Source organism: Hippichthys cyanospilos, chromosome 2 (assembly GCF_059441005.1).
Source record: "Hippichthys cyanospilos isolate Australia breed blue-spotted pipefish chromosome 2, RoL_Hcya_1.0, whole genome shotgun sequence".
Classification (NCBI taxonomy): Eukaryota; Metazoa; Chordata; class Actinopteri; order Syngnathiformes; family Syngnathidae; genus Hippichthys; species Hippichthys cyanospilos.
The window spans coordinates 10,570,071-10,595,713 of NC_142370.1; the positions used below are offsets into that span (position 1 = coordinate 10,570,071).

General features: G+C 41.4%; 1 protein-coding gene across 2 annotated transcripts; it reads left to right on the plus strand.

Moving 5' to 3' along the window:
- The first annotated feature begins 2,131 nt into the window (after nucleotides 1–2,131).
- On the plus strand, nucleotides 2,132–22,307 carry jph2 (junctophilin 2). 2 transcript variants are annotated; one of them, XM_088408757.1, is made up of 7 exons: nucleotides 2,132–2,776; nucleotides 7,076–7,892; nucleotides 14,853–14,971; nucleotides 17,110–17,364; nucleotides 17,431–17,954; nucleotides 18,731–18,831; nucleotides 18,899–22,307. In XM_088408757.1, the coding sequence occupies exons 1-6, from the start codon at nucleotides 2,398–2,400 to the stop codon at nucleotides 18,809–18,811; spliced, it is 2,175 nt and encodes a 724-aa protein (XP_088264883.1). In that variant the 5' UTR covers nucleotides 2,132–2,397; the 3' UTR covers nucleotides 18,812–18,831; nucleotides 18,899–22,307. The 2 variants fall into 2 exon arrangements, with proteins under 2 accessions (XP_088264883.1, XP_088264882.1); XM_088408756.1 differs by having other exon boundaries at nucleotides 17,110–17,954.
- Nucleotides 22,308–25,643: the final 3,336 nt, after the last annotated feature.

Consider the following 25,643-nt stretch of genomic DNA (forward strand, 5'->3'; position numbering starts at 1 on the left):
AGCTCCGGCGCTCAAGGAGCCAACAAAACTCATCCAGGCGTTTCAAAGGAGGAGTTTTCTGGTTAAAAAAAAAAAAAAATCTGTCAGATATTAGTGTCGCTATAAACCTCGCAGTCGTGGTGTACCTTCGTAAAATCTGAAACAATCTGCTGTGGTTTAACCCCGTCATTTTGGGGTTAAGGTAATCGCAAACAAAAAACAAACAAAAAAATGGAGCATGATAGAGAAAAGCAGCACACAATAAAAAAAAACAGGCAAAAAAGCAAAATAAAAAGCACACAATAAAAAGCACGCAAGAAAAAAAGCACAATAAATAGAGCACAAAAAAACACAATAAAAAGAGCAAGCAAGATAAAAAAAAAACACAAAAGAAAAAGGAAGCATGCAAATAAAAAAGAGCACACAAGAAAAAAGGAACACACTAACTTCCCCTACTGGAAGTGGTCGGTGTGGGTGGGGGAGAGTTGTGGACTCACAGCTGATTGGACAACAGGGGGCAACTTCATCAGGCGTAAACAATGTTCGTCTTTGAGCATAACTCCTGTGACCATTTTTTTCTTTTGAAAAATGAGTCCTACCAGCGATTAAAACGTTGTCGCCATCGTCAGAATCGTTGCCCAGTCATATCGTTTCCCATGAACCAGTCAAAATTGGTGTATACAAATTAAGCTCTCTATTAAGGTACGTAATTATTGTAAATGCAAAACTCTGAAGTCCTCAAGTGGTATGGCAGTTTAATTATCTGCCTTTCAATTCAAAGTATTCTTAACTTTACAGTTGATTTTTTTCCTCCACCGCTCAATTGTTTGTCCATCACGAATTTGAAGCTCCTGCAACTGGCTGGCAACCAGTTGAGGGTGTCCACCGCCTACAGCCCGAAAACAGCAGAGATAGGCACCAGCAAGCCTGCGACCCTTGTGAGGACAAGCGACTATAGAAAATGGATGGATGGTCTTTGAAACATGTTCAAGACCACAAGGTGGCGGCAAACGTCATCGGAAAATTCAATTTTGCACTAACTTCATCCTACTTGTGCTTCTATCCACAATAGCTTGTATGTGTATTTTTATGCTTGTGAGAGCCTTCATCCTATTCGGAGGATCAAATCCGTGGATGGACCGACTGGTACTATATGAATTAGGTACTAAAGTAATCAATTACTTAAAGTAATGAAGTAATTGATTAATTTAGGTAATAAAGTAATCAATTACTCTTGGTACTAATGTACTACAATGTATTTGTTATTTTAGTTACTAATGACTTTAGCTTTTAATACATGAAGCAATTGGTTAGTACTTGTTAACTGTAATCAATTACTTTAGAACTTAATTAGATTAACAAAATAATCTATCTCTGAGTGACTTAAGTAGTACATATACTATTAGATTAGTACTTGTTCAAAGTAATCAATTAATTTAGAACTTAATTAGATTAAGAAACTAAAGGAATCTATCACTTTGAGTAATTTAAGTGGTAAAGTAATCAATGACTTTAGAACCTTATTAGCTAAAGTAAGAACCTAAAGTCATTACTTTAGGTACTACAGTACTGATGTAATTCAATACTTACTCTAGATACTAAAGTACTAAAATCAATTTGTTATTTTAGGAACTTAAAGTTCGAAAGTAATCAATAACTTAGTTTTAAGTACATAAAGTAATTGATTAGTACTTGTTTAAAGTAATTGATTACTTTAGAACTTAAGTATTAGATTAGTATTTGTTTAAAGTAATCAATGACTTCAAAAGCTTATTAGCAAAAGAAATAACCTAAATCTATCATTACTTACTTGAGTACTAAAGTAACGAATGAATTCAGCGCTTAGTTGATTTAGTTCCAGGCATTTTTAGACCTTCCTTTAGCCAAACACTTGAATCTGGGTAAACCTACGTCTTTGAATAGATGAACTTTAAACTGGAATCAGACCAGTGGAAAAAAAATCTAAAAATCTCGGTTGTGTTGAGATTCCCGCCAGTCGTCCAGAGAGGAAAGACGCCGGTGGCACACGCCTCGGTCCCAGACTCTGGCCCAGGATTGGCCCGTATTTTTGGACCGGCGTGTGCGTGAGTGCGTGTGCCTTGTTAGGTGCGCTCAAATGTTTCGCCTGACAGGGCGAGTCAGGAGACACAGGGGGACAGGGGCTTCCTCTTCGCGGCCGCCCGCAAAGCCATGAAAGACGCCCGGCTTGTGGGGAAACAACCGCGGCGAGACTCACTCAAGACAAGCCCGGAGAAGCTCCGCCTTTGAACGAGTCCCGCAAAAGTTTCTTTGCGGATCTTCATGGACACGCTGAAAAATCGGCAAGGCCCACTCAAGTTGAGCAGCCGGGATCTCTCCGAGCGCTTTGGATGTCCCGGGAAGGCAACCCGGGTCCCAAGGAGGTTTTAATCTTCAGCCATGAGCGGAGGTCGCTTTGAGTTCGACGACGGCGGCGCCTACTGCGGCGGATGGGAGGGCGGCAAGGCGCACGGCCACGGCATCTGCACCGGTCCCAAAGGCCAGGGCGAGTTTTCCGGCTCCTGGAACTACGGCTTCGAGGTGGTGGGGGTCTACACCTGGCCAAGCGGCAACACCTACGAGGGCTATTGGTCACAGGGCAAGCGGCACGGTCTGGGGGTCGAAACCAAAGGCCACTGGATTTACCGTGGGGAATGGACGCACGGCTTCAAGGGGAGGTACGGCGTCCGCCTCAGCGTGGGCAGCGGGGCCAAATACGAGGGCACGTGGAACAATGGACTTCAGGACGGCTACGGAACCGAAACCTACGCCGACGGAGGTAAGGGCCGCACGCTCGTGGCCTCCTTCGTTTTCCTGCGTGGAGGAATCCGGGCCGGGGGTGTCGAAAAAAAGTGCCCCGGTGGTCACGCATAAAACGGGTATTTTCAACACTTTGTCAATGATGTAACCGCCTGGAAAAATCGTTTTTTTCAATCAAGTACCCGCAAACCGACGGTGGTGTATGAGGGGCAGCTAGCCCCCTACAAAAACAGATGACAAGATTTGAAGTCGGTGTGCAGGGATTTTAAGTCATCCCTTCACATACGTGCGTGTGCTCGACTTGTTGTTCAGAATACACAGCTCTAGTTCAATCTTGGAACTACATTTGCAGGCGTAACACCTGTCAGATTGTGTGCCTAGACAAAACAACAAAATAAGGGCATAAAAGATTTTGCAAAGGAGACACGATAACAATTTGGCAATAGGTTGCTCCATCTTCCAACTCATTTGCTTTGCTCTTAATTCGAAAAGAAAACCTGTGCTATTTCTGTCTCAGCGAGATAAGATTGTGGAACATCACCTGGTTTATTTCTGGCTCTCCTGCATCACTAATCAAAATGTGTTTTAAAAAAGTTTCAAAAAAAAAGGCATCAAACGTTTTGCAAATAAGTCACTAAAATAAAACAATGTAGTAATAAGTTGCTTCATGTTCTAATCAATTTGCTCTAAATTTGAAAAGCTGTACTATTCCTGTCATGGCATTCAAAAGCATTAAATCAGATTTGCTGGTAACTGCCGGACCCTTGTTTAAACCCCCCACCAAGTTTCTTGACGGGCCCTTAGGGCTAAATTTGTTTGATTGCTGGCTCGCCCGCTGAGACCTGAATCAGTATTGGAAATGCAAGTCTGTAAAAAATAATAGAGGCTAACTCTTTTGCAAATGAGCCACTAAAACAATTTAGTTTTACTTTTAATTAGTTTTAATTTATGTTGCTTCATGTTCCAATTCATTTGTACTTGTTTTGAAAAGATAATGTACTGTTTCTGTCATGGCATCCTAGAGCATTACATTTCATTTGTTGATATCTAAAGAAACCTTGTTAAAATCCCATGTACCCCCTGAGGTGTATAGTGTAAGCATCTACTCTCAGCTACATTGGAAAACTGCTCAATATAAATCGGTTTAAGATGCTCACATGCAAGCACAGTATTTCTTATTGCCAGACTAACTTAAAATGACTTTGGCATTCATACTATTATTAGGGTAACCACAGAGCCCCTTTGGTTTGAAAAATGCAAACAAATTCAAATACAAATGTACATCAGTTTCTATTCATACGGCCCGGATAAGTACCAAAGCTCCCAATTGAGGTCTACTTAGTCCCCCTTTCTCTGTTTGAGTCGAGAAGGTTTTGAACTCAATTAAAAAAAACAAAAAAACATTGTGGTGTAGAACATGCTGTACATTGAGTAAGCATCGGGCATACAATGACATTTCAAAGAATATAAAGCCATTTACAACAATTAAAAAACAAAACAGTAAAGACCACAAAACACTAAAACGGGCAAAAATCATTGAAGAAAAATGACTTGAATCTGGATCCAGTCCGATACCAATACCAGTTTGTGGTATGGTTAGCCAGAGTGGGTTCCGGCTCCTTGCTACACTGAATCGGATTTCCCAAGAACGGATGGATGTTGTCAACCGTTACATCATAAAATCAACATTCCCCAATCTGACACCATCTCATCAGCTAATACTCTAACATAATACAGTTTGAGTCACTCATTCTTTTTTAATGTTGAGACCAATGTTGAAATTGTCCACAAGCTGTTCTGCCAGCAACGACAAGGAGGAGCGAATAGCAACCTTAGCATCTTCTTGTCATCATTTCTGTGACTTAAACTGGCAACAAACAGTGGCGTTTTAGCCCTTTCCACAGCTGACTCATCAGAGTGGGGGTTGGGGCCAAATGTCCGCATGTAATAATAGTCCAAAGCCCCCCGCATACCCTGCTGGCCTCTCGGCCGCCTTGCCATCGCTACGATCCACGTATATCCATTTTAGCATGAGAGCAAATAACCAGTTGACTACTCATGGCTTGGCACCAACGAGCAAAACATTACACTCACTTCTTTTCCGCTTCCTAATCATTTATTTCAAAAACAGCATCTTGTATGTTGGAGTAGTTCAGCGGTTCTCAAATGTGGGTACGTGTACCCCTCGGGGTGGGAGAAGGCACTTCAGGGCGTATGTAAGCTTTTCACAGGATTTTTGCTGTTAACAGTGAATCTAATTTAAGTTGTTTTTTTTTTTTTGTTTTTCGATAAATTTCAAGACAGGAGTAGAACATTTTTATTTTCAAATGAAGAGAATATTAATTGGAACTTGAAGCAACATAAGGCTAAAGTGTGGAAGGCACATGTGTGTAGGACGCACGCTTAATTTTATTCAATTTTTTTCTGTTACCATGTATTGGACACAACAACAGTTTGGCTATGTAAATATATTAAAACTATAGCAAAACAATGTAACGTTGAATGTGCTCGAAGCGGTTGTTTTTCCTTTTCTTCGCTACACAGCTCGAGTTCATATTTCCATAAATACCTGAAGTTGCACACCATTCATGCTCCACCAAGTTTATGATTGTGCGTATATGCCAAAAGACCACAATGAACAATTCAAATGGAATATTTTTCCGTGTTCTCTAACCGATGCACACAGCTCCATACTTTGAAACTCTTAATTGATTCAGCTGGAGTCATAACCTTGACATGATCCTCTCTGTTTTAGTCATATTGGACACGACCACGGTTCAGTTTGGTTCAGTATGCTCGCTTCTTTTATTGAAAATAATGCCGTAACAACCTCAGCTAACACGAGCTGCTGTTAGCGGTAAAAGGCAATTGCTGCCCTCTTGCTCGTCCCGTTACGGTAATTATTGTAAGTAAGAATATGGCACATCTGTGTATCAAAACTTGGCTTATATGACTGATAGATCAACGTGTTGAAAAACAAAAAATCTAATCTTTAAGTTACCATTTATAGGATGTACCCAAGCTTTTGGCCTTCATTTTGGAGGAAAAACTTATATTTGAGGAATCACGGTATTTTACAAAACATCATATGCCTTTTTGTTCATTTATTTTTAAAAAATTTGCATTTTCATTATGATATCATTTCCAATGAAACAGATTATGTTGCACAAGCTATTTTGTGGAGTGTAGTTGCTTAATAAAATACGTATATGGAGGCACTTCAAGGCAAGGGGGATGTGAGATTTTAAAAAGTTTTCTGCAGCTATCAGAAAATGCCATTACTGGAAGAGTACAGCGTTCTTTTCAAATTAATAGTAAACTAATTGGAAGATGAAGCAATGTATTGCTGAATCGTTGTTGCGACTCCTTTGCACAACACTGTATGTCTTTGTTTTACAAAGTGCAATGCTATTTTTTTAACAAAGATGAAACAAAAAAAACAAGGTTCACAATTGAATGACAACAAATAAAACAGATGTTATTTTGTAAAGTTCTTGAAAAAAAGGGTCTAGAATTACCATTAACAATGTAGTTTCAAAGTTGAATAAATCAGATGCCTATGGCACAGCGCTCTATTTTAAGGGATACATTGAAAAAAGGCTGAGAACCACTGTATTAGTTCAGCGCCTACAAAGTGAAATATTTCAAGCTTTTCAATTTTAATAATTACAACAGAACTTGACAGAAAACCATCACTAAACATCAGGAGAAAATAGGAAAGGCTATCAGGGTAAAATACAGAATCTATTCTATATTGATAATGTGAATGTAACGATTCATAAAATATGTTTAAACAATGCGTGACAACAGATTTCTCCATTTGGTTTATGAAACCAAGTAATGCCAAAACCACGTTAGAAATTGTTGCTGGCTAAAATAGCACATTTAAGTGAGCCTGCTTTGTTAAAAAGTGATCAGTAGGAACAGCACTTTCTCTGACCTTACATGGGGCAGTTGAGTGCTGCTAGCCACTAATGCTGCTATGCTAGCATTTTGTGCTGCTCTTTGCAGCTGGCGCCTCTAGTCGCTAAAGTTGGAGCAGCCGCTTTTCTCAAGGACTCGTTTCACCACCATTACATGCAATATGCTGTATTTTTGGTTGAGAACTAGGGAAAGCCCACACAGGCATCTAGAGAACATGCAAACAGCATAAAGAAAAACGCAAAACAAAATCCAAACATTCGAGCTCTGACTCTCACTCCTCCATTTGCCTAATTGGGGCTTACTTTCCTAACCCTCAGATCTATTCTCAAGTGTATAGCTTTTAATTTCATAGATTTAGCATTTCAAAGTGAACAATGCCATTGTATGCTTTCAGGGACTTTCCAGGGTCAGTTCACGGGCGGCATGCGGCACGGCTATGGCGTCCGTCAGAGCGTCCCCTACGGCATGGCGGCCGTCGTCCGCTCTCCTCTCCGGACTTCCCTGACCTCCCTTCGCAGCGAGCACAGCAACGGCACGGTCCTGCAGCAAGACATCCCCATCATCACCACCACAGGCGTGGCCGGTGACGACACTCCCGTTGGCAACCCCGCCCAACTCGGACCGTCGCGGGGAGGCTTTGCCCTCACTCTCCAGGTGGACCCGGAGGCGGTAAAACCCAAAAAGAAAGGTCTCTTTCGCAGGAGCGCTCTGCTGGGCAAGCTGAAGAAATCAGAGTCCAGCACTTCGCTATCCAGCCAGAAGAGCAAGATCAGTTTCCTGAGAACGGAATCGGCTTTGAGCTCCAACGCCAGCGACACCAACTCCACTATCAGCATGGGAGACGAGAGCCTGGCTGGCGCAGAAGACTTCCCCCCCGTTGAGGCGGACATCGACGCCACCACCACAGAAGTCTACATGGGCGAATGGAAGAACGACAAGCGCTCGGGATATGGAATAAGTGAAAGGTCCAGCGGCCTCAAGTACGAAGGCGAGTGGCTGAATAACCAAAGACACGGCTACGGTTGCACCACCTTCGCCGAGGGCGGCAAAGAAGAAGGCAAGTACATGAACAACATGCTGGTGAAGGCTGTGAAGAAGAGAGTGATCCAACTGAAAGGAACCAAAATCAAGCAGAAAGTGGAGCGCGCCGTGGAAGGAGCTCAGCGGGCCGCCGCCATCGGCAAGCAGAAGGCGGAGATCGCCGCTTCCAGGTAAGATCAAAGAAAGCCCTTAAATGTATGGCTTAAAAATGATTGAACGGTGAAAAGTATAATCGTTCAATCATAAAAACGACGAAGGTCTCATTATCAATCATTATTTTTAATAGCCAATTAGTGGAGCAAAAACATTCAACGCTTTCCAGAAATTTTCCAGGACGAGACATCATTTAAAGTTTTCCCTTCAATGTGAGCCAGAGGATTCTGCCGCATATCTACAAAAACCAAAAGATCATTGTGCTAAGACACCTGGTGCCTGCTCTCAATGCCCCGAGCGTCTAACACTTGGCTGAGGAACCTGGCCAAGGAAAAGATTCCTATGCTGAAGCAAACTTTAAGGGGTCGTGAAGGGAAGCCATTTTGAAACCGTGGACAACGAACACCCATACTCATGGAATCCCAAATGATGAAGCTCCAAAAAAAGAGTGACGCTGTAATGGCTTAGAAACTAGGAAAATATGTTACGTGACCACCAAGGGCGAAAACTAGTAGTTTGGATTTTAAATATATATTTTGTGACACCCACCTTGGAACATTTCGGACACACTTTGTATATGAGACACAGATATACATTCTAGTACCAAACAAGGCTCAATTTTACTTCTCTTTCACATTCTTAAACAGTTAAGAAGAATCACTCCCACGATGGCCAAGCCTTTGTTGGTATCTTAGGGACAGAAATAGTATAAAAATGTAGTTGGAGGTCATGGTTTACCGTTTACTTTTGTCTTCTGAATACTATCCTTTTTCTGATTAGTGCATGCATACTTGGGCGTTTTTGTGGAAGATCATCTGGTCTGAGCACTTGAAGGACACATGTAAATCTTGGTAGTACGCAACCTAAACATGTAAGGTACCTACTGTTTGCTCTAAAGACAGCAGAAGAGAGAGCTCCCTTAGAGACCACATGAGCCTGAGTGAAGTTGGATCGGGACAATTTATTAGTTGATAAGTCTGCAAGGGACCTTTGCATGAAAGAAAATTCTGAAATTTGAGCTGACTACGGTGTACTTTCTCTCTGAGGAAATATCCCTTGTTGCTGTCCACAATCCATATGTGACCGTACAAGGTGTTTTCATCTTCTGCGCCTAAAATGATCCCCTTGTTTACAGCAACATGACTTTCACTGACGGACTGCAGATGACCGTCCCAGCACAGGGAAATCCAAATATTTCCCTTCATGTATAAGCATTACACAAGAGTTATGGAGTGGATTGTTACTTTGAAAAGCCACTGACGGTCTGGACACTGCTGCCTTGTACGTGTACCACACATGTTGAGTTGTTGCCAGCGCTGTTTTGGGTGCGGTCTTGGTGCCAGTGCTCATTTTGAGTCCTTTACAAACATCACACAACAATTTTCCAGGGTTCTCAATTCAATGTTGCCGCCAGACAGTACGCAAACAGTATATTGTGTTTTACAACAAAACCTAACCATATTTTAAATTTCACTTATTGTCTTGCCTCCTCTGCCACACTTGGTTTGGAGAATGTAAAGCACTGACCATTGGTCATTGTTTTCAAGAGGTCACCACTCAAAAAAAAAAAAAAAAAACCCATCAGCCTCTGATTGGTTATGTTTTAACTTTGTCAGTATTTGAAGAAGAAGAAGCTCTGCAAAAGCTTGATAATTATCCTTATCATTTAACTCAGGTGCATGGGAGATGGGGTTACACAGAAAACATGGTGGATAGCTGCCCCCAAGGACTGGAGTTGGTGACTCCTGCTCTATGCTGTCATAAAGTGCAACGTCCTGCCATACGTGCTCTGCCCGTGGTGTTTGGTTTAAATCTTTTGCCTCCTTGGAACTACCCTTCTAAGTCATAATGTGCCCAGTACAGGATATCCGGGTTTTCCAATGTTTTATGTTTTATGACCCACAGGTCTAGATATAAAATCCATTTTGATGTCTTGCCGGAGACACATGGAGTGGTATTTTTGTTCTCCTTTTTTTAATGAGTTTTCCCCTTTCTCTTCTGAGAGCTTTGTTCAAGGGAATGCCATTGTGTATTTTGTAATGTTCTGTGCGATCCTATCTGTGACGTCTTTTTCACCTGTGAAACTCTTGAAGACTATGCTGACTCATGGCTATACAAATAAAAACTTGAAATGTTTGGGGTGGAGGTTGGAACAAATGAATGGCATTCCCATTCATTTCAATAGGGAAAGGTGATTTGCAAGCAAACCTCCGACTCGTTTCTTCCTTTGCGCGAACCTACAAAAGCTCAAGCATTGAAATATGTTGTTGTATAACGAGGGAGTGACACATCTGTTCCAGGTTTCCTCATTCTCTCCTGTAATCTGGTGCCAGTAGAGACAGGTTAAAAATAAATGTCCAGCGAGCGCTGCGCATGCCGAGCCAGACTTGTCCTCCCCTCACAAATGTTCAGACGCTGTGTGGACATTGTTCTGCTGTATATGCTGGCAGACGAGCGTCTGGAAGGGTCTTGTGTGTTGGAACGGGGCGTAAATGACGCACATTCGGGGGGCCTGTTGTCACGGAGGAACCCTGACTAAATAAGGACAGGCGCACTCTTGCTGTATCACAATCACAGGGGAATGCAACAGCTGATTATCCCCCTCCCTCACGCTATTTTCCCGCCTGCTCGCAGATACACACTCAAACTGTTTTCTTAAGCCCAATTAGGGTGACCCTTTCTTTTTAAGCCCACACCGAGAGCTTCTTTTTTATCCTGGTGAGAAAATCGACTGGCATTTGGGCGCAAACAATTCCCGGTCGCAGAAGTAGGTCCGTCTTGCGTCACTTGCGGTGTCAAATGGTTGCTTGGATATAAATATGACACACCTCATAAGCAAGTGCTCAGGTGACAAATGAGTGGAGTATAAACGTAGCCCACACAGCCTTACTTGTGCAGCCCAGCTTATGGCGTACTGCTGATCTATGCAATTTACGTCGGTCCATCATAACTGTAACATTTGGCAACAAATCAGATTTGTGAGCTTAAGTGAAATTGGAAAAAGAATGGCTATTTTGGGAAGTGTGAACTGAAATGCTGATATGGGCTAATGAGAAAACGTTGCAATGGGATGTTGGAATAACAACAGTTAATTGACACAGGGTATAATTAATGTTCATTTGGCAAATATTTCTCCGAGTACAAGTCGACCCCACCTTTTTTACTGCAATTTGGGTGAATTTTACAAAAACATGATTATACGTGGAACCCTGACTTCAGTGGTTACATAGATCATGACTTTCCAATTAAAACACACAGTGTGTGTTATTAAAACCATGAAATTACTGTACTTTTAGAGGCATTCCTACAATGCATATCGAGTAACATTATGTTGCGGTTATGGGAGGAGGGGGTGGGGCGGGAGCGAGACTAGACTGCGAAGCAATCTACACATGCCCGTAGATGCAAATGCTGAAAATGATGACGCAACAATGAAATGATTTGACGTTTCAATGCAGTATTTTTTTAACAGCTGAATTTCAATTTGTCATCATCACAATCTGACACGCCAAATGGCTCCTCCCATTTTAATGTAGGAATACAACTGCCGGACGTCCTCTTCTTCATCCACGTCATTGGTTCAAACATCGTTATTCTTCCACGAGTAGTCATCTTCGGACCCCGTCCAATTTGTTTGGAATGGAGGCCTCCGAAAATGCTTTCCTGAAGCCTTTTTTTTTTTTACCAAGTGATGACTGAGGCAATATCAGAGCGAGGAAAGTTGCCTCTCTCAGTATTTCTCCCCCCCATCTGCTAACATTCATGCGTGCCACTGCTCTCAAATTTTTGTCTTGACTGGACAAGTCAAGCCGTCTTTTCCTTTTCATAATGCGTCAAAGTCCACCTCAAAAAATCAGCCACGCAGCACGCTGTTGACAACAAAGAGGCAGCCCTTGGCAAAAGTCCATTTTTGCATGTTCTCTGCAAACACTCTAAAACCGAAGCATACTATATCAAATTAGAGGTATATATAATTTTAAGCCTTGTACATGACATGGTATTACTTATTTCACATTTGAATTTATGTAATTCAAACACAGATATGTGGAGAAAATTGGTCTGTTTTTGAGATATGCGGTTCGAAGTCACCCCCCCTAATATGGGGGTTGAAAATGAGGGGAAAAAACCCAACTTGTACTCTGCGATATACGTTAGTTATGTTGTAGAGCAGAGGATTCCTCACGTGTTGCTCCATAATCTAGATCAGGGGTCCCCAACGTTTTAGTCACATCGGACCAGTCAACAGGGGGGAATATGAAGAGAATATAAAGTGCACATAAAATATGAGTTCACCATTAACGTCAAGCTAATGCTTGTTTTTCTCTTCACACAGATGCGATGACGGGAGTCTCAAATACTTTTGAGGCTGCCGCCATTTGCAAGCTCATCTGGTTCAGTAACAAAAATGCAGAGAGTCCATTCTAACAAAGAAAGGACAACTTTCAGACACTCATGGGCCAGATTTCACAGAGATACAGACCAACGTGCGCGACTGTTCTCAATCGAAGCAACACTGTCCTTCCTCACTCCAAAATGTAATATCAACAGCAGCCAGAAGTGGCGCCAAAAACAAAGCTCAAGACAAACAAATCACAAATGAATGAACTGTTAAAGGATAAACTAAATCAGTTCTAAACATCGGTAACAGTTAACAGCCCGGTACCGGGCCGCGGACCGGAGGTTGGGGACCTCTGGATGACATCAGTATCGATTAAAATTTAGGGGATCTAAGTCGCTATTTTCCAACGTTAAATGAAAGCCATAGCAGTAGGGCGAAAGACTGGAGCCCTGGGTTGCAGACCATCATTCGAGCACATCTTTTTATAGAAACTAAGTCACTCTTCTGCATTGGCTCTGCCCGCTAATGCTCCGCACGCAGTTAAATGGGACCCTTCGCACAGATCCAGTGGCACATGCCACAGTGACAGAATATCTCGCCATCAACAGGCAGCAGGACAAAAAAGCAGATCACCCATGACATTTGCATAACACACATGTAACAGAGTACAGCACAGCACAGTATGAATTAGGTGTGTAGATTTCTGCAGCTGTACGATAGCGCAATACTGGACCATCTTATGCATTACAGTGATGAAACTATTACAGTATATGGTATGATACTTTAGCAGTATGGTATACTACAATACATCTCTCAACATTGCAATTTTAATCCCAAGGGATATCGTACCCCATTTTGAGAACCTCTGTTTCAATTAATGATACCTTGTTTAAATTAGTGCGCAACATTTAGCACATGTGATCTGTTACAAAAGTATCAAACATTCCAATTTGATATGTGTGCACAAACTAGAACACGCCTTGCTTGGAATAATTCAGATGTTTGGTGGCCCAAAATAAGCATAATAACAAGAACAAGCATGCAATGTTTGTACGTTATCATTACTGGTATTCAATAACACTTCATTTCTACAGTTAGTATTGAATGTGAGGATTGTTCTGAGACTGTCATTTTTGTTGCTTACTGCATATTCGTTATTGCTGAGTGTGGGCCCTCGTTGCTGAGAAGGTTGAAGGCCCCGCGTACGCGCGCACGGGAAGGCCATCTGTCACCACTCTCTCTTGGCCGTCATGAACTGCCGCTGGCTGCCATTTGCACCGCTATAAAACACAATCTTATGTTTGGAGGAAACCACAAACGAGATTCACTTGATACAAGGGAGACAATAAAAAAAAAATCAGTAGCTGATGTTGCTTGCTTGAAGATTTTCCGAAAACGGGAAATGCAAATGTCGATTTGATTCTCAGCCACTGTGAAACATGTTGCGGTAACAGGAGATTATTTACTTATGTACATGGTGCTGGCGGTACAATCCAATATTTTTTTTTTTTTACCATAGATGACTTAAAGAAAGCAGTGTGTGGTCATTTTCGTCTCACCAAGATAATTTTTTACCGGTACTACAAAACGTGGTATAATATGAGGGGTGCATGAAAAGTTTCAAGCATCAGAAAAACGTAATGGTCTAAAAAGATTTTTGAACATTCATTTTTCAACATTGTCCCCCGTCCAAGGGCTGAACACTTGCACTGAAGCACTTAGATAGTGATCTGGGATAACACAATTAAAATAACACCATTTGCTAATGCGTGTTAACGGAGATACTCAGAATGTTTTGGAAAAAAAATGAATATTGACTGCATATAAATGTAGTCAATGGTGCAGAAACCTTTTCTCAAAACAAATGTCGCAGTACCTAACAACAAGAACAGTGCGCTGAAATTTAAGTCAGCAACAATGAGGGTAGTAATAATAATAGAGTGTTGGTCAGATTTTTCCACATAAGCCAGGTATTCACTACGTACACTGTGAGCTAATACGCTATATTTTTCAACGCTATCACTTGCTATGCTGTCAGCTCACTATCGGAAGATACCAGATAACCAATTAAAATAAAAAAAATAAAAAAATTAAAAAGTGGGAGGGATTTAGTAAAACAAACCATTTTGGAGGTGGGGGCGTTTGCTTTAATAATGTTAAAATATTAGGTTGCAGGAATATACTGAGTCGGTTCTCTAGCTTGCTATGAAAAAAGACATAAGCAACAAACAAAAAAGATCATTTGAATTTAGGGGGTTCTGGGATTCAAATCAGGGGTACTTGGGCACCCCTAAAAATGGGCGAGAAATACCCATGTAATGATCAGTAAATGAAGACTTGCAACTTGCTGAGAAGAAGTGGACAGGTGGGACGTTCTCATCTCAAAGGGAACCTCAGGAGTGTCTAATTGTTCCAGTGGGACGCCGCAAGCAACCCACAGCTCAGCAGGCTATTTTCAGCTCAGTGTGAGGTTACGCTTTGTCAACTCCAGTCAGTCAGAACACATCACCAAGAAATTTCAATGTTCACAATTTATACTTGTCAAGCCGAAGTTACAAAATGTCACATAGTCTTGTCTTCTTTGATGAACCGGCGGAATGTCCACACTGTGAAAACATGCTTCATGTGTCTCCCTCAGGTCCACCCATGCCAAGGGCAAGGCAGACGGCGCCGACCAGGCGGCTCAAGCCGCCAACAGTGAGTCCAGCATCTCCAGGCTGGTGGCCAAAGAGCTTTCACCTTCCTTCTACCAGCCAGGTGAGTGGTCGCCATCATCATGCTAACGCTGTTAATTGCGCTCCGTGTTATGCTCAGCTCACCCTTCTTGAAACTTTTATTAAATACCCTAAACTTCATCTGAAACCCTGACTTTAAATTGACTTAAAAGACTCTTAAAAAAAATGCATTTCACATTAATGCATGGTGAGGAAACTCTCATTTGTTTTTGGTGGAAAGGGCTATTTGTTAGCGGAGTAGTTAATTTGTCACTACAGAATAGAGAATCCGACTCATGCAGCTTGTTGCTGAAGCGCCGCGCAGACTTACATATGAAAAATATGAAGACATAAATGAAGTTGTGCTGCTACGCCGCAAGCTAGTTCAGCACACAGCTATGCCAAACGGCCTTGAAAGGAATTTCGGTTTCGGTTTGTGACAGAGTGATGTAGGTATAATACCTTTTTAAAAAAAAAAAAAATGTGTTGTTCAAACCCGGTGTCAGACAAGAGCCTGAAAAAAAAACAAAAACATAGCTCTGACAATCCCGAAATTATGACATCTAAGATCATTCAATTCTTCTGTGAAATTCCAGTTTGTCAACTACTGTAATGATTAACAGACCACTGTAGGCAACAGTTTCATATCGCTTTGGATTTGAATTCAGCACAGCTTTTGCATGAAAGAAAAGATTAGGAAGAGAATGTCAGTCTGTTACATCAGTTATCAGAGAAAAAACAGCACTTGGGAAGTCCAACAAAAAGTCTTTTTTATCTGGTGAAAGAGTTAATCATACAATTTTATTTAATCGCTTATGTTTTAAGATATACATTATAAGATTTATGTTAGTCTATAATTTCTTATGGCAGGCTCAGTGCTTGTATTGTAACAGAACACAATTATTTGTGGGCCTTGAAAGATCAGTACGAAGGCCTTCAAATGGCCGGTAATATGGAGAACTGGTTAGAAAACAGCTGCCAGTTAACGAACTAAAAACCGGAACTACCACTTGAAACCCTAACCCTTGAATGAAAGCTTACCTTAAAATCCTATCCCCGGTTGACATTTTCACTTCCTATCCCGCCATGTCCATATGGCCATAACAATAAAATGCAAACAGAGGTCCTTGCAACAAAAATGCAAATGTGAGAGCACAAATCAGAATTCATGTGATAGACATTTTATCAGCACTTTAGCAGCGCGTTTGTGTCATGTAGCTTGACCCGGCGGATCCTCTGCAGAGGCTCGCTGCCGAGGTCATCACATTTGAATGACTAAAAAAAGGAACTTCTTATTTGGACTGAGGGATCATATCACTTTCAGTGCCCGTCTGCAAATGCGGGAAAATGCTGCCATACACAAGCAGCAGCATTTTTTTCCCTTTTTTTTTTTTTTTTTAATGCATGTCAGTCAGTGTAGAAAAAAAAATACACACAGAAGCAAAGAGTGAAGCTAGGTCCATACTGGTGCCTGATGTGACCTTATTCAGATGTTTTTGCCACTGTGCGACCTGTATCAAGTGGCCTGTATCGCGTTTGAAAAAAATTGGATCTGCGTCATCCATACTACCATTAGAAGATCAAATAGAAAAAAAAACAAAAAAAAAACAAATCCGAATTGTGTCCCTTCAGGCTGCACTGTGAATTAAGTCTTAGTTGTTTCATTCCAAATGAACAAATGCCTTGCTAAGTCTATCTGAACAGCGAGGGACAACGTTCGCGGAAAGTCAGAATATGTGTCAGGCCTTTACTTGGGGGAACATACCCATGAAAATCATCAGTTGGTGTCACTTGAAGTCAAGTTTTTTTGGTTTTGTTTTTTTACATACACTTTATGCACAAATCGCTTCTAGTGTGATGATATTTCAGTGGTGATAAAAAACAATGATGACAGTGAAAGTAATTATCATAAGAATTATGGTAATACTAATAATTGTGATGATGAAGACGAAGAATTATTATGTGACCTAGGAACAGACAGCAAACGGAAGAAGAAAAGAGTGCCACTTTGAAGTTTAGTTGGATGATACACTTTAACATTAAACATTTTAAAGCCTCCTTTTTGTAGAATTGTCCACTGTGTGTGTGTGTAAAGAGGTATTATAGTCACCGGGTATTATTAACTATTGTGTGTGTGTGTGTTTGTTTTTAATTCATGTTTATTCAACTGATTGTGCAAAGGTCCAGAGTACCTGAAGAAGAGAGTGATGCCAGAAGTCGGGGAAGGAAGTGAGAACACAGATATTGTGATGCATGAGCCACTGTTAGCCGAGGAAGAGCCTGCACCGACGCCGCCTGAAAGCCCCATCGTGAATGAACTGGACCGCCTCATGCCGGGCTCATCCCCAGCACGCACGCCCTCACCCAGTCCAGGCATCTTCATCAAGGAGGACCCCAAACTCCTTGGTGCCGGCAACTGGAACAACGAAAAAGCTAGTAAAGCTAATAGTAAACCTAACAGCAGGCCCACCACGCCCTCACTTCCACTTCCTGTTCCCGCAGCACCAGAGGGCACCGGCGGTCGCAACCTGTCTCGAAACCCGAGTCGCCATAGCACCAAGAGCGAACAGGGGTCCGATTTGGAAATCAAACCCCTGCAAAAATGTGACGCAGAGGCTAAAACGTCCGCACCCCAATCCGCAAGAAACAGCTTCATTGTCCCGGATGACGAGGAAAAGCTACGCCCCGTCCCCAAAGCGGTGCCGAGAGCCAACACCCCAAATTCTAAAGCCAACGACCTCAAGCTCGAAAGAGTTCCGACGGTCCCCGATGGAGAGCAGTCGTGGGGGGCGAGCAGGCCTTCGGTCAAAACGGAAACCAAAGCCCCAGCAAAGCGACAACCCAGCCCTGCTCCACCTCCAAAACCTTCAGGTAACCAGGAACAGAAGACACCCGCCAAGCCCGCGGAACCCAAAAGCAACAGCGTCAAACCCGCCTTGAGACCCGAGCCCAAAGCAGACGCCCGACTGAAGGCGCCGATGTTGAATTCAAGCCATGATGTGACTGCAGAGTCTTTGGAGCAGGAGGTAGGATGGCGGCAGATACTCACATTGTTGTTGCATTTGGACTTAAATGCGTTTTGGACTTTAAACATTTCCTTACTTCATTTTAGTTAGCAGAGCCGGTTGCGGTCTCTCATTAGGCCTTCTTGGAGGCCAATGTTACATCTACATCAGCTAATCAGACAAGTACTGTAATTAACTCCCATTATTCCTAGAGCCCTGAGGCCAATATCGAAATTTCAAATGTGACCTCAGCCATTTGGGTATGTGGTCCTGAAACCAATCCATATCCAATCTTTTGTCAAAGATGTGTATAAAGACTCGCTGTCAATGAAACAAAGCACATCTTTCTCCCACCACTCTTGATTTAGGGTTAGGTTTAGGGTTAGGGTGCACCCACAAGCTCCTTTACACAGAAGTTGCTTGCATTCTTTCACAAAACACCATGTCCAAAAAACCCGTCCTTCTTCTCCTGAATTTACTCCTTAAATTTAACGAAAAAAACCAACGTTGAGCATTAAGCCCTACTGTCTGTACGTAGCATAAGTTCCTGGTGGGCGTTGTGAATGTTCGCCCAATCCTTAGTGCAAAAACAAGCAAGGTAAAAATGAAAGACAAGCCAGCCAAACCAAATTGAAAAAGTTGTCTAGTTTTTCTCATCGATTAATTGTCATTACAGGCCTTTAAGCAGGCCTATAACTGTATTATGACCTTTCACACTTGGTTTGTAGAGTAACTGCATTTTGAAAGTGTTCTAGCACTACTGTTTCTGGACTGACATGTTGTTGTTGTTTCCCAAGAGCCCCAACACCATCATGATCTGCATGGTCATCCTGCTCAACATTGGCTTGGCCATTCTCTTTGTGCACATTTTGTCATGAGGCGCTAGTCACCACCTCAGGTACGGCAAGCCCCATCCTGCTCAATTGTCAATCTACCGGGCACAAAAAGAGCTTTTCTCGCCACAGGTCACCATCAGCGCTGCGGCCAGACGGCCTGCCTGGGCCTTCAGCGCAGTTTGGACCAGAGCTCAAAGAAATGCAGCGGCTCCTCTTCTCAGGGCGTCTGTCGGTGTGACTGTGTGAGCTTCAGTCAGGCAGCTGACAAGCCAGAAGCTGAAGGATATTGAAGGACTGAAATGGCTCGGTAGAAAGTTTCTACGCTTGAGTGGGGGAGGGCGGGATGCTGGAGTGTGGCCGTGCTTCCTCTGGAGGCACCTCCAAGGCACTGAAGAAGTCAAGACTCAACTTGGAATGCCCTAGTGTGTCAATTTAAATAAAACCCTAAGCCGAAAAAAGAAACATTCAATTCATATTTAAATGCGACCCAGGCTTACGCTCACAACAAAAAAATCAGGTGTTGTAAACTATATTTTACAATAATATTGAAGCTACCAGAATAATTTCTAGGAGGAATTCCTGGTACCAATATTTTCTCATTCCCAAATTGTCCAAAACAGCAGGTTGACCTTTGACCCAATACTCATGATACCTTTGTGAGTAGTACTAGTTTCAATTGCTGGATGCCACCTAGGTCAATACAAAAGAAATCTGTCTTAATAGTAAGTATTTCCAAACAGTGTTTGGTAAGGTTTGGACCACGGCTAGGACTCCAGAAAAAGAAGACTCAGACCTGAAGAATCAGCCCTGTCAGTTTGTCTTTCGAGCACATGATTTTGAAAATAATGACAAAAATACATCAATTATGCAAAGCCGTTCAGCACTTGAACGCTTGTTTTCCTCCTGGAACCTAGTCGTATTCTTTTGTGTCCACTGTAGTGGACACTTGTTTTTGGTTTATATCTTATATATTATAATAATATTATAATATATATTATAATGATGCCCATGTGATTGGGTGGGATTCACTATGCTGTCTTGCTGATACAAACTGAACACAACAGGGGCCACCGACGAATAGGCTGGATTTCAGAAGGATATTGGAATACAGACACTACCCACAAAATGCTAGGGATGTTTGGCTTTCAGCAGGGGAAATTCATCGAACAGTGATATCATATCACGAAAGTAAGAGATTTAAGTAGAAGAAAGCGCTCAAAAATGCATTGGAACACCACAACAAAAAATGTCAACATCTCAATATCTCGTCATGTGCCCTGGGGTACAGAGTTTCAAGCTTCTACACGGCAACTCAGCCGATCCGACAGGTTTTCAATGGGATTCAGGTCTGGAGAAAGTGCAGGCCATTCCATTTGAGGTACATCAGTCTTTCTGTGACTCTTCCAGTTTTGATATCACTGCTGCAATCTGCTTATGACACGCCAAGCTCAGGGGCCACTTCTGTCTGAGAATGTCCTGTTTGAAGCATCACAATGGCAAGGGACTGTTGATCCGTTGTTAAGTGTCGTCTTGGGCTCATGATGTTAAAATGTGAACGGCGTGATGAGGGCAACTGTTTAAACACTAGCTCTGAAGAAGGACATTTTATGGTCCATTCAAAGATCAAACATCTGCTGCGACTTTAGCCGTTCAGCAACTTGTGCAAAACTACTGAAACATTTAACAGTTGGACATGTGCCTTCAAAAGCTTACAGAAGGTCACATCAAGCTCACTTGTAAATGTTCAATAGCATTTTGGGCTCATCCTGCAATTTTATCCAAAAGCCGAATCCCCCTAACTTTTTGTGAGTAGTGTAGGTCTTTCTTTAAAATTATCTCATTGTTTTTTGGAGGTAATTTAAACATCAAAAGTGCAATTGGCATCATTACTTGGTATTAGTGTCGGTGAATACTCGGGAGTTACTTACACATACAGCTTTATTGTACACTCATTTCAACACAACACTGCCCCAAAAAAGCATTCAGTTGTTATTTTGATATCCTATCAATTCTATCTAACTCCCAGCGTGCAAAACGCTTTTGAAAACATCACTAAAGCAAAAGAGTGTCCTAGGACATTTTCACAGATACCTTCTTAAAAGTCTTAAGCCGTGAGTGGTGCAGTAAACACAACATTAGGCCAACTAACCCAGTGATGATTAATATGAAAGGTGACTTACACATGAGGGTCCTTCTGGAACAAAGTGTCACAACCATCGATTTTAAAGGAAGCAGCCACCTTAAATTTGGCCAACCTTACTATTTTCACTTGTTAACATCTAAAAATCATGAAATAGAGGCGACAAAGCCACACAGCTTCTGCAGAACGAGAAAACAAATGAGTTTTGCTACACTTCTGCAAAGCTACTCAAGCATACTAAGTTGCCTACAAGAGTATTGGTGTATTTGTTTCCAAGCCCTTTTTTTCACTGCTTTGAATTGGCTAAAATTGAGCAAAATATAAAAACAAAGTGGAGACAGACCAATAGAATTTATAGACTATATTTGGGCATACAAGGTTTCCGCCGGATAGCGATAAAATGCTAAAAGGTCAAAATTAATCTATTATGCTGTTATTGGACATGTGGGAATGAGGCCATGCAATGACAACAATGTAGCTAAGACACCGATGTCTTTGAGCAAAAGTTATGTCCCCTTGAAACGGACTTTTCAAAGTTGGATTTCAGTGATGGTATTATGGAAAATGTGCATTTTGGCTGTAGTGTTGAACACTGTGAAGTGTGCTGTTTTCACTCTGCATTTGTTGCATAGAAAGGAGGCAAAAGGCAAACAGTGAATGCCACTAGAAAGCTAATCAATGTTTGCACCCATGGTGGCTTTTTACGAGGTTTAAAGCGCATTTGTGAGTGTGTATACTGCAGTGTGGCGGACAAGAAAGCAGCGAATGGATACCATCGGTCTGATTACAATTATGGATCGCGTTTGCCTGTTACTGTTTAGTTAGCAATAAGTTTCTTACATAAAGTTTAAAAAACAAAAAACAAAGAAAAAGTGCTTACAGTGTTTTCCGCAGCACTCCATCCACGTGCCTAATGTGTCGTTTGAAGCCAAGTCGTGTTCATCTTTTGTAAGCATGAAGACACTGCGTGTATGTAGCAGATTGACACATCGAGTAGACTGCATCCGCAATCACAATAGATTGTACAAAATTGAACATGGATTTTTGTCATTATTGTGAGGTGGAGAATATTTTTCTCAACTCTACGTCTTCCATTGAGAGTATGCCCTGCTATTTAAATTTTAAATTATTTTGCTCATGAATGTGTGACATGGCATTGACTTAATTTGAATGAATATTACAACTGTACTCATTTTTTTTTTTTTTAGTATTTCAAACAAAAATGCTCTGTGAGCTCTCTATTGGCATTTTTTGTCTTTTGGTTGTCAAGTAATTGAAGACATCAGAGTAGAAGTGTATGCAAAAGCCAAGATAAGCCTGCCAGCTAAATTGAAATCTCTGGAATTAGTGTATTGAAATCTTACACAAAATAAATCAAATTCTATCGTTAAAAAATGATACATCTGGGTGTCGTTTTCTGTGCTTTCTCAAGTTGACATTATTTACTCGTCACCGTCAAGTAAAGCTTTTTCATACGACCCGAAAGAATGTCCATGTAGTGCCAACAAGAGTATTTTTAAACAGCACCTGTCTGTGAGGAAGCTTCCTTCCACAAAATTACCTTTGGGCCACTCAAGGCCGTTTCCACTTGTAAACTGGATTACTTAAACTTCATTTCTTCTAATATGCAAAAATAAAAAAAATATATAAAAAGTGGAGGGGTCGTCGTCTCACGTCCCCATTTCTGCTTCAATCCGTCAAGTAGCTCAGCCCTTGGAAGTTTGAAACAGGGGGCACGACACTGCTCCCTTGTGGCCTTTAACTAACTGTACACCCAGCGCACAAAAATGAACCGTTGGCATTTACTTCTGAGTGAAAGCAGCCCTGGCTGCAGCTTGCTTGCAGTTCAAGGTGAAGCTAAATGTGGGATGGAGCTAAATGTTTGCCTGACACATAGTCAAACCCGCCTTATTTCTTTAGTGATGCGCTGCATTGTTACTTGACGCTTAGAATTATTTTAACACGATTGAACATGAAGAATAACAAACTATATACAGACTGCCGCAACACAACACCTAACCTCAATCATCGGGGGAGTGCGATCTCTGCTGGTCTTAAGTGGTACTGCAACGCATCCAGTCCTTTCTGTACTGAGAACATGTTTTGACCACAACTTTTGAACCCAGTGGTCCAGACGTTCAGAATCAACATGCACTCCCAACTTTTACGGCCCCTGCACATGATGGACGTGCTTCCGTGGCCCTACAACCCTCCGTTCCCCCAGAAGGACGTCAAAATAGCCACTTTGACCACTTTCGATCGGTGGGGTCTGACATTGGGCTCCACCTACACGTTGATCCATGCCTCAAACAGCACTTTGCAGCCGGAGATACTCGAAAGTAGAGTATAAATACTAATGCAATCTTTGTGTATTTGTACGACAGATACTGCTGTTTAAAAAGGCCGGTAAAAGTAGAAGTTTTTATTCTACATACGACTGTAAACTGGTGTGATTGGCGCTCTTTCCTTAACAATATGCACCACTTTTATGTCCACATTTACAATCCTATAATGGTACAACTAAAACAAAAAACAAAAACAAAAAACAGCTTGTTTTATTCTTAGTGTTGTCATGTTTTCCCACCAAAATATGGCTATATTTTGTCAGATTATGTTCATACTACAAAAACTTTTTTTTTCCAAAATATATACGACAAGGTCCTGATAAAATAATCACATTTATCCACAAAATGACTGTTTTAAATCTCAGAAGTACAACGTTTCTTGTAAGGTTCCATCATTTCACAAAGAACCTGGCTGATCTTACTAAACTGAACTTCTTCTCCTAAAGCAAGGGTGTCAAACCCAATTTTAATCCTGGGCTAAATTGTACTTCTAGTTTCTGTCAGAGGGCCGTTATGACTGTGAAGTAGGTAAAAACTGCTCAACAGAGGGATTGGTAACAAAAATGCTGAAGACAACTTGAAGAAGAAAAGTTAAAAACAACTTGCACTGCTCTCATAATTTCTTACAATTACAATTCTCATAGAATAACTTTCTTTTGCATGGTAAAATACAAGCACCCTCGTAAATGATAATTCATCAGAAAAAAAAATCAAACTACTTTGTTATACCACAACTTTGTTCTTAAAAAGATGCAACCATACAAAGTATTTGTAATTGATTACTAGCCGACAACAATTTGTGAAATTAAAAGCAAGAAATTGCGTTTGAACTAAAATAGTTAGTGTACGATGGTCACCGAGTGACCTTATATGATCTGCAAGAGCCAGCGCAAAAGTGCACTTGCTGCTTTTTCAGCAAAAGCTACTTCCTGCTTTTATTCTCACGCCCACATTTTAATCTGTTCATCAAAGTTCCTCTTTGTGATGTCATGTGCATATAGCGTTTGTCATGGAAAAATAGGAGGAAATAATAGGATTATTAGATTACGCTTTTCTTTCAAAAATTCATACCTATATTCTTGAAAGATTACACCTTATGTCTATAAAACACCCAAATACCCATCAAATTCTCATAAAATCGAATTTCATGCCTTTTAATGCTGCAAAGTGGCAGTACAGCTTTCTTTTCAAATTAAGAGCTAATACAATGCAACATGAAGAGGTAAATTATTGCGAAATTCTATAACAGAAAACGTTTTAAGCCCATACATAACTTTTCCACAGATAAGAATGATCATTTGAGCATCCTGATGAGTTGATCATTTGAATCAGGTGGTGTGTTGAGGGGATGGAAACGTAAAAACATGCGGTATAGCGGCTTTCACGGACCAGGTTTGGGCACCCCTGTATTAGTCGATGCATCTTCTGGAGTGGCTGGATAAATTATGCCTAGGGATACCACGACAGATGTAGCTCCAAAGTTTATTAAATCGATAAATATATTGCAAGGAAGGCTCAGGCCATAACATATTCAAAGCTATTCACTTAAATGTTCATTTAATAATGTCTGTTTTCCAATTCTTTTGCTCACTTGAAAAATAGGTGGCTTCAAACAAAAGGTGCTCTGTCCTTAGTCGTTTAACTCATCAAGATGAAAATACTAGGAAATAAAAGCAGTAATTCTCCACTTTTGTCTTATATTTAACTTATGGTGTGAAACCCAAGTACCTTTAACAATAACAAAGGAACTACCGTTGCTATTCCAATACTTTTGGAGAGAACTGTACAGCATATGCCAAATTTAAGGAGAGATGTACTGCCAGGAAGTGTCTTTCACAAAAAACAAACAAACAAAAAACAAACAAACAAAAAACAACAGGATCCCCCACCTCAACAATTAAAAAGCATTGTTCCAAATACCTCACTGAATACTTTCTATGCATGCGTGTGTATTTTTGTGGGGTTGGTAAATTTGATAATGTGTTTATACCGCTACTGCTTTTTCTTCTGCTTTCAGATGCCTGATAATAAAGGCAAGCCAAATATAGTTCTTTAGAGAAACGCACATGCTAATGACTTCCTGTTTTTTTAACATTCGGTGGTATCAAACGGCACGTGTGTGTCTTCCTGCTCTTAATATAGATGTGGGTTCTATTCATCACTATCACGTTTTCGTCATCGTTGTGTGTGTGTGTGTGTGGGATACATTGCGGTTTTTTTGCCGACCCGCGTCAACGGAATCCCGTAGTGCGTCATTTACACGTCTATTCTCCAAAAGACGCGCTGTGATTGGCCCGCGGTGGGACGTGTTCCCGCCCACCGTCATGCCTTGTATGGAAACCTGTCTCTGGCGTCATGGTTAGAGCAGACCCCGCCGCCCCCCTGCCTG

What these genes read in the sequence shown, in the direction of transcription:
- jph2 (XM_088408756.1), top strand. Translation starts at nt 2,398, where the DNA reads ATGAGCGGAGGTCGCTTTGAGTTCGACGACGGCGGCGCCTACTGCGGC. An exon ending in CGAAACCTACGCCGACGGAG is followed by an intron (nt 2,777 to 7,075) that starts GTAAGGGCCGCA and finishes GTATGCTTTCAG; the next exon opens with GGACTTTCCAGGGTCAGTTC. An exon ending in CAGAGTCTTTGGAGCAGGAG is followed by an intron (nt 17,955 to 18,730) that starts GTAGGATGGCGG and finishes TTGTTTCCCAAG; the next exon opens with AGCCCCAACACCATCATGAT.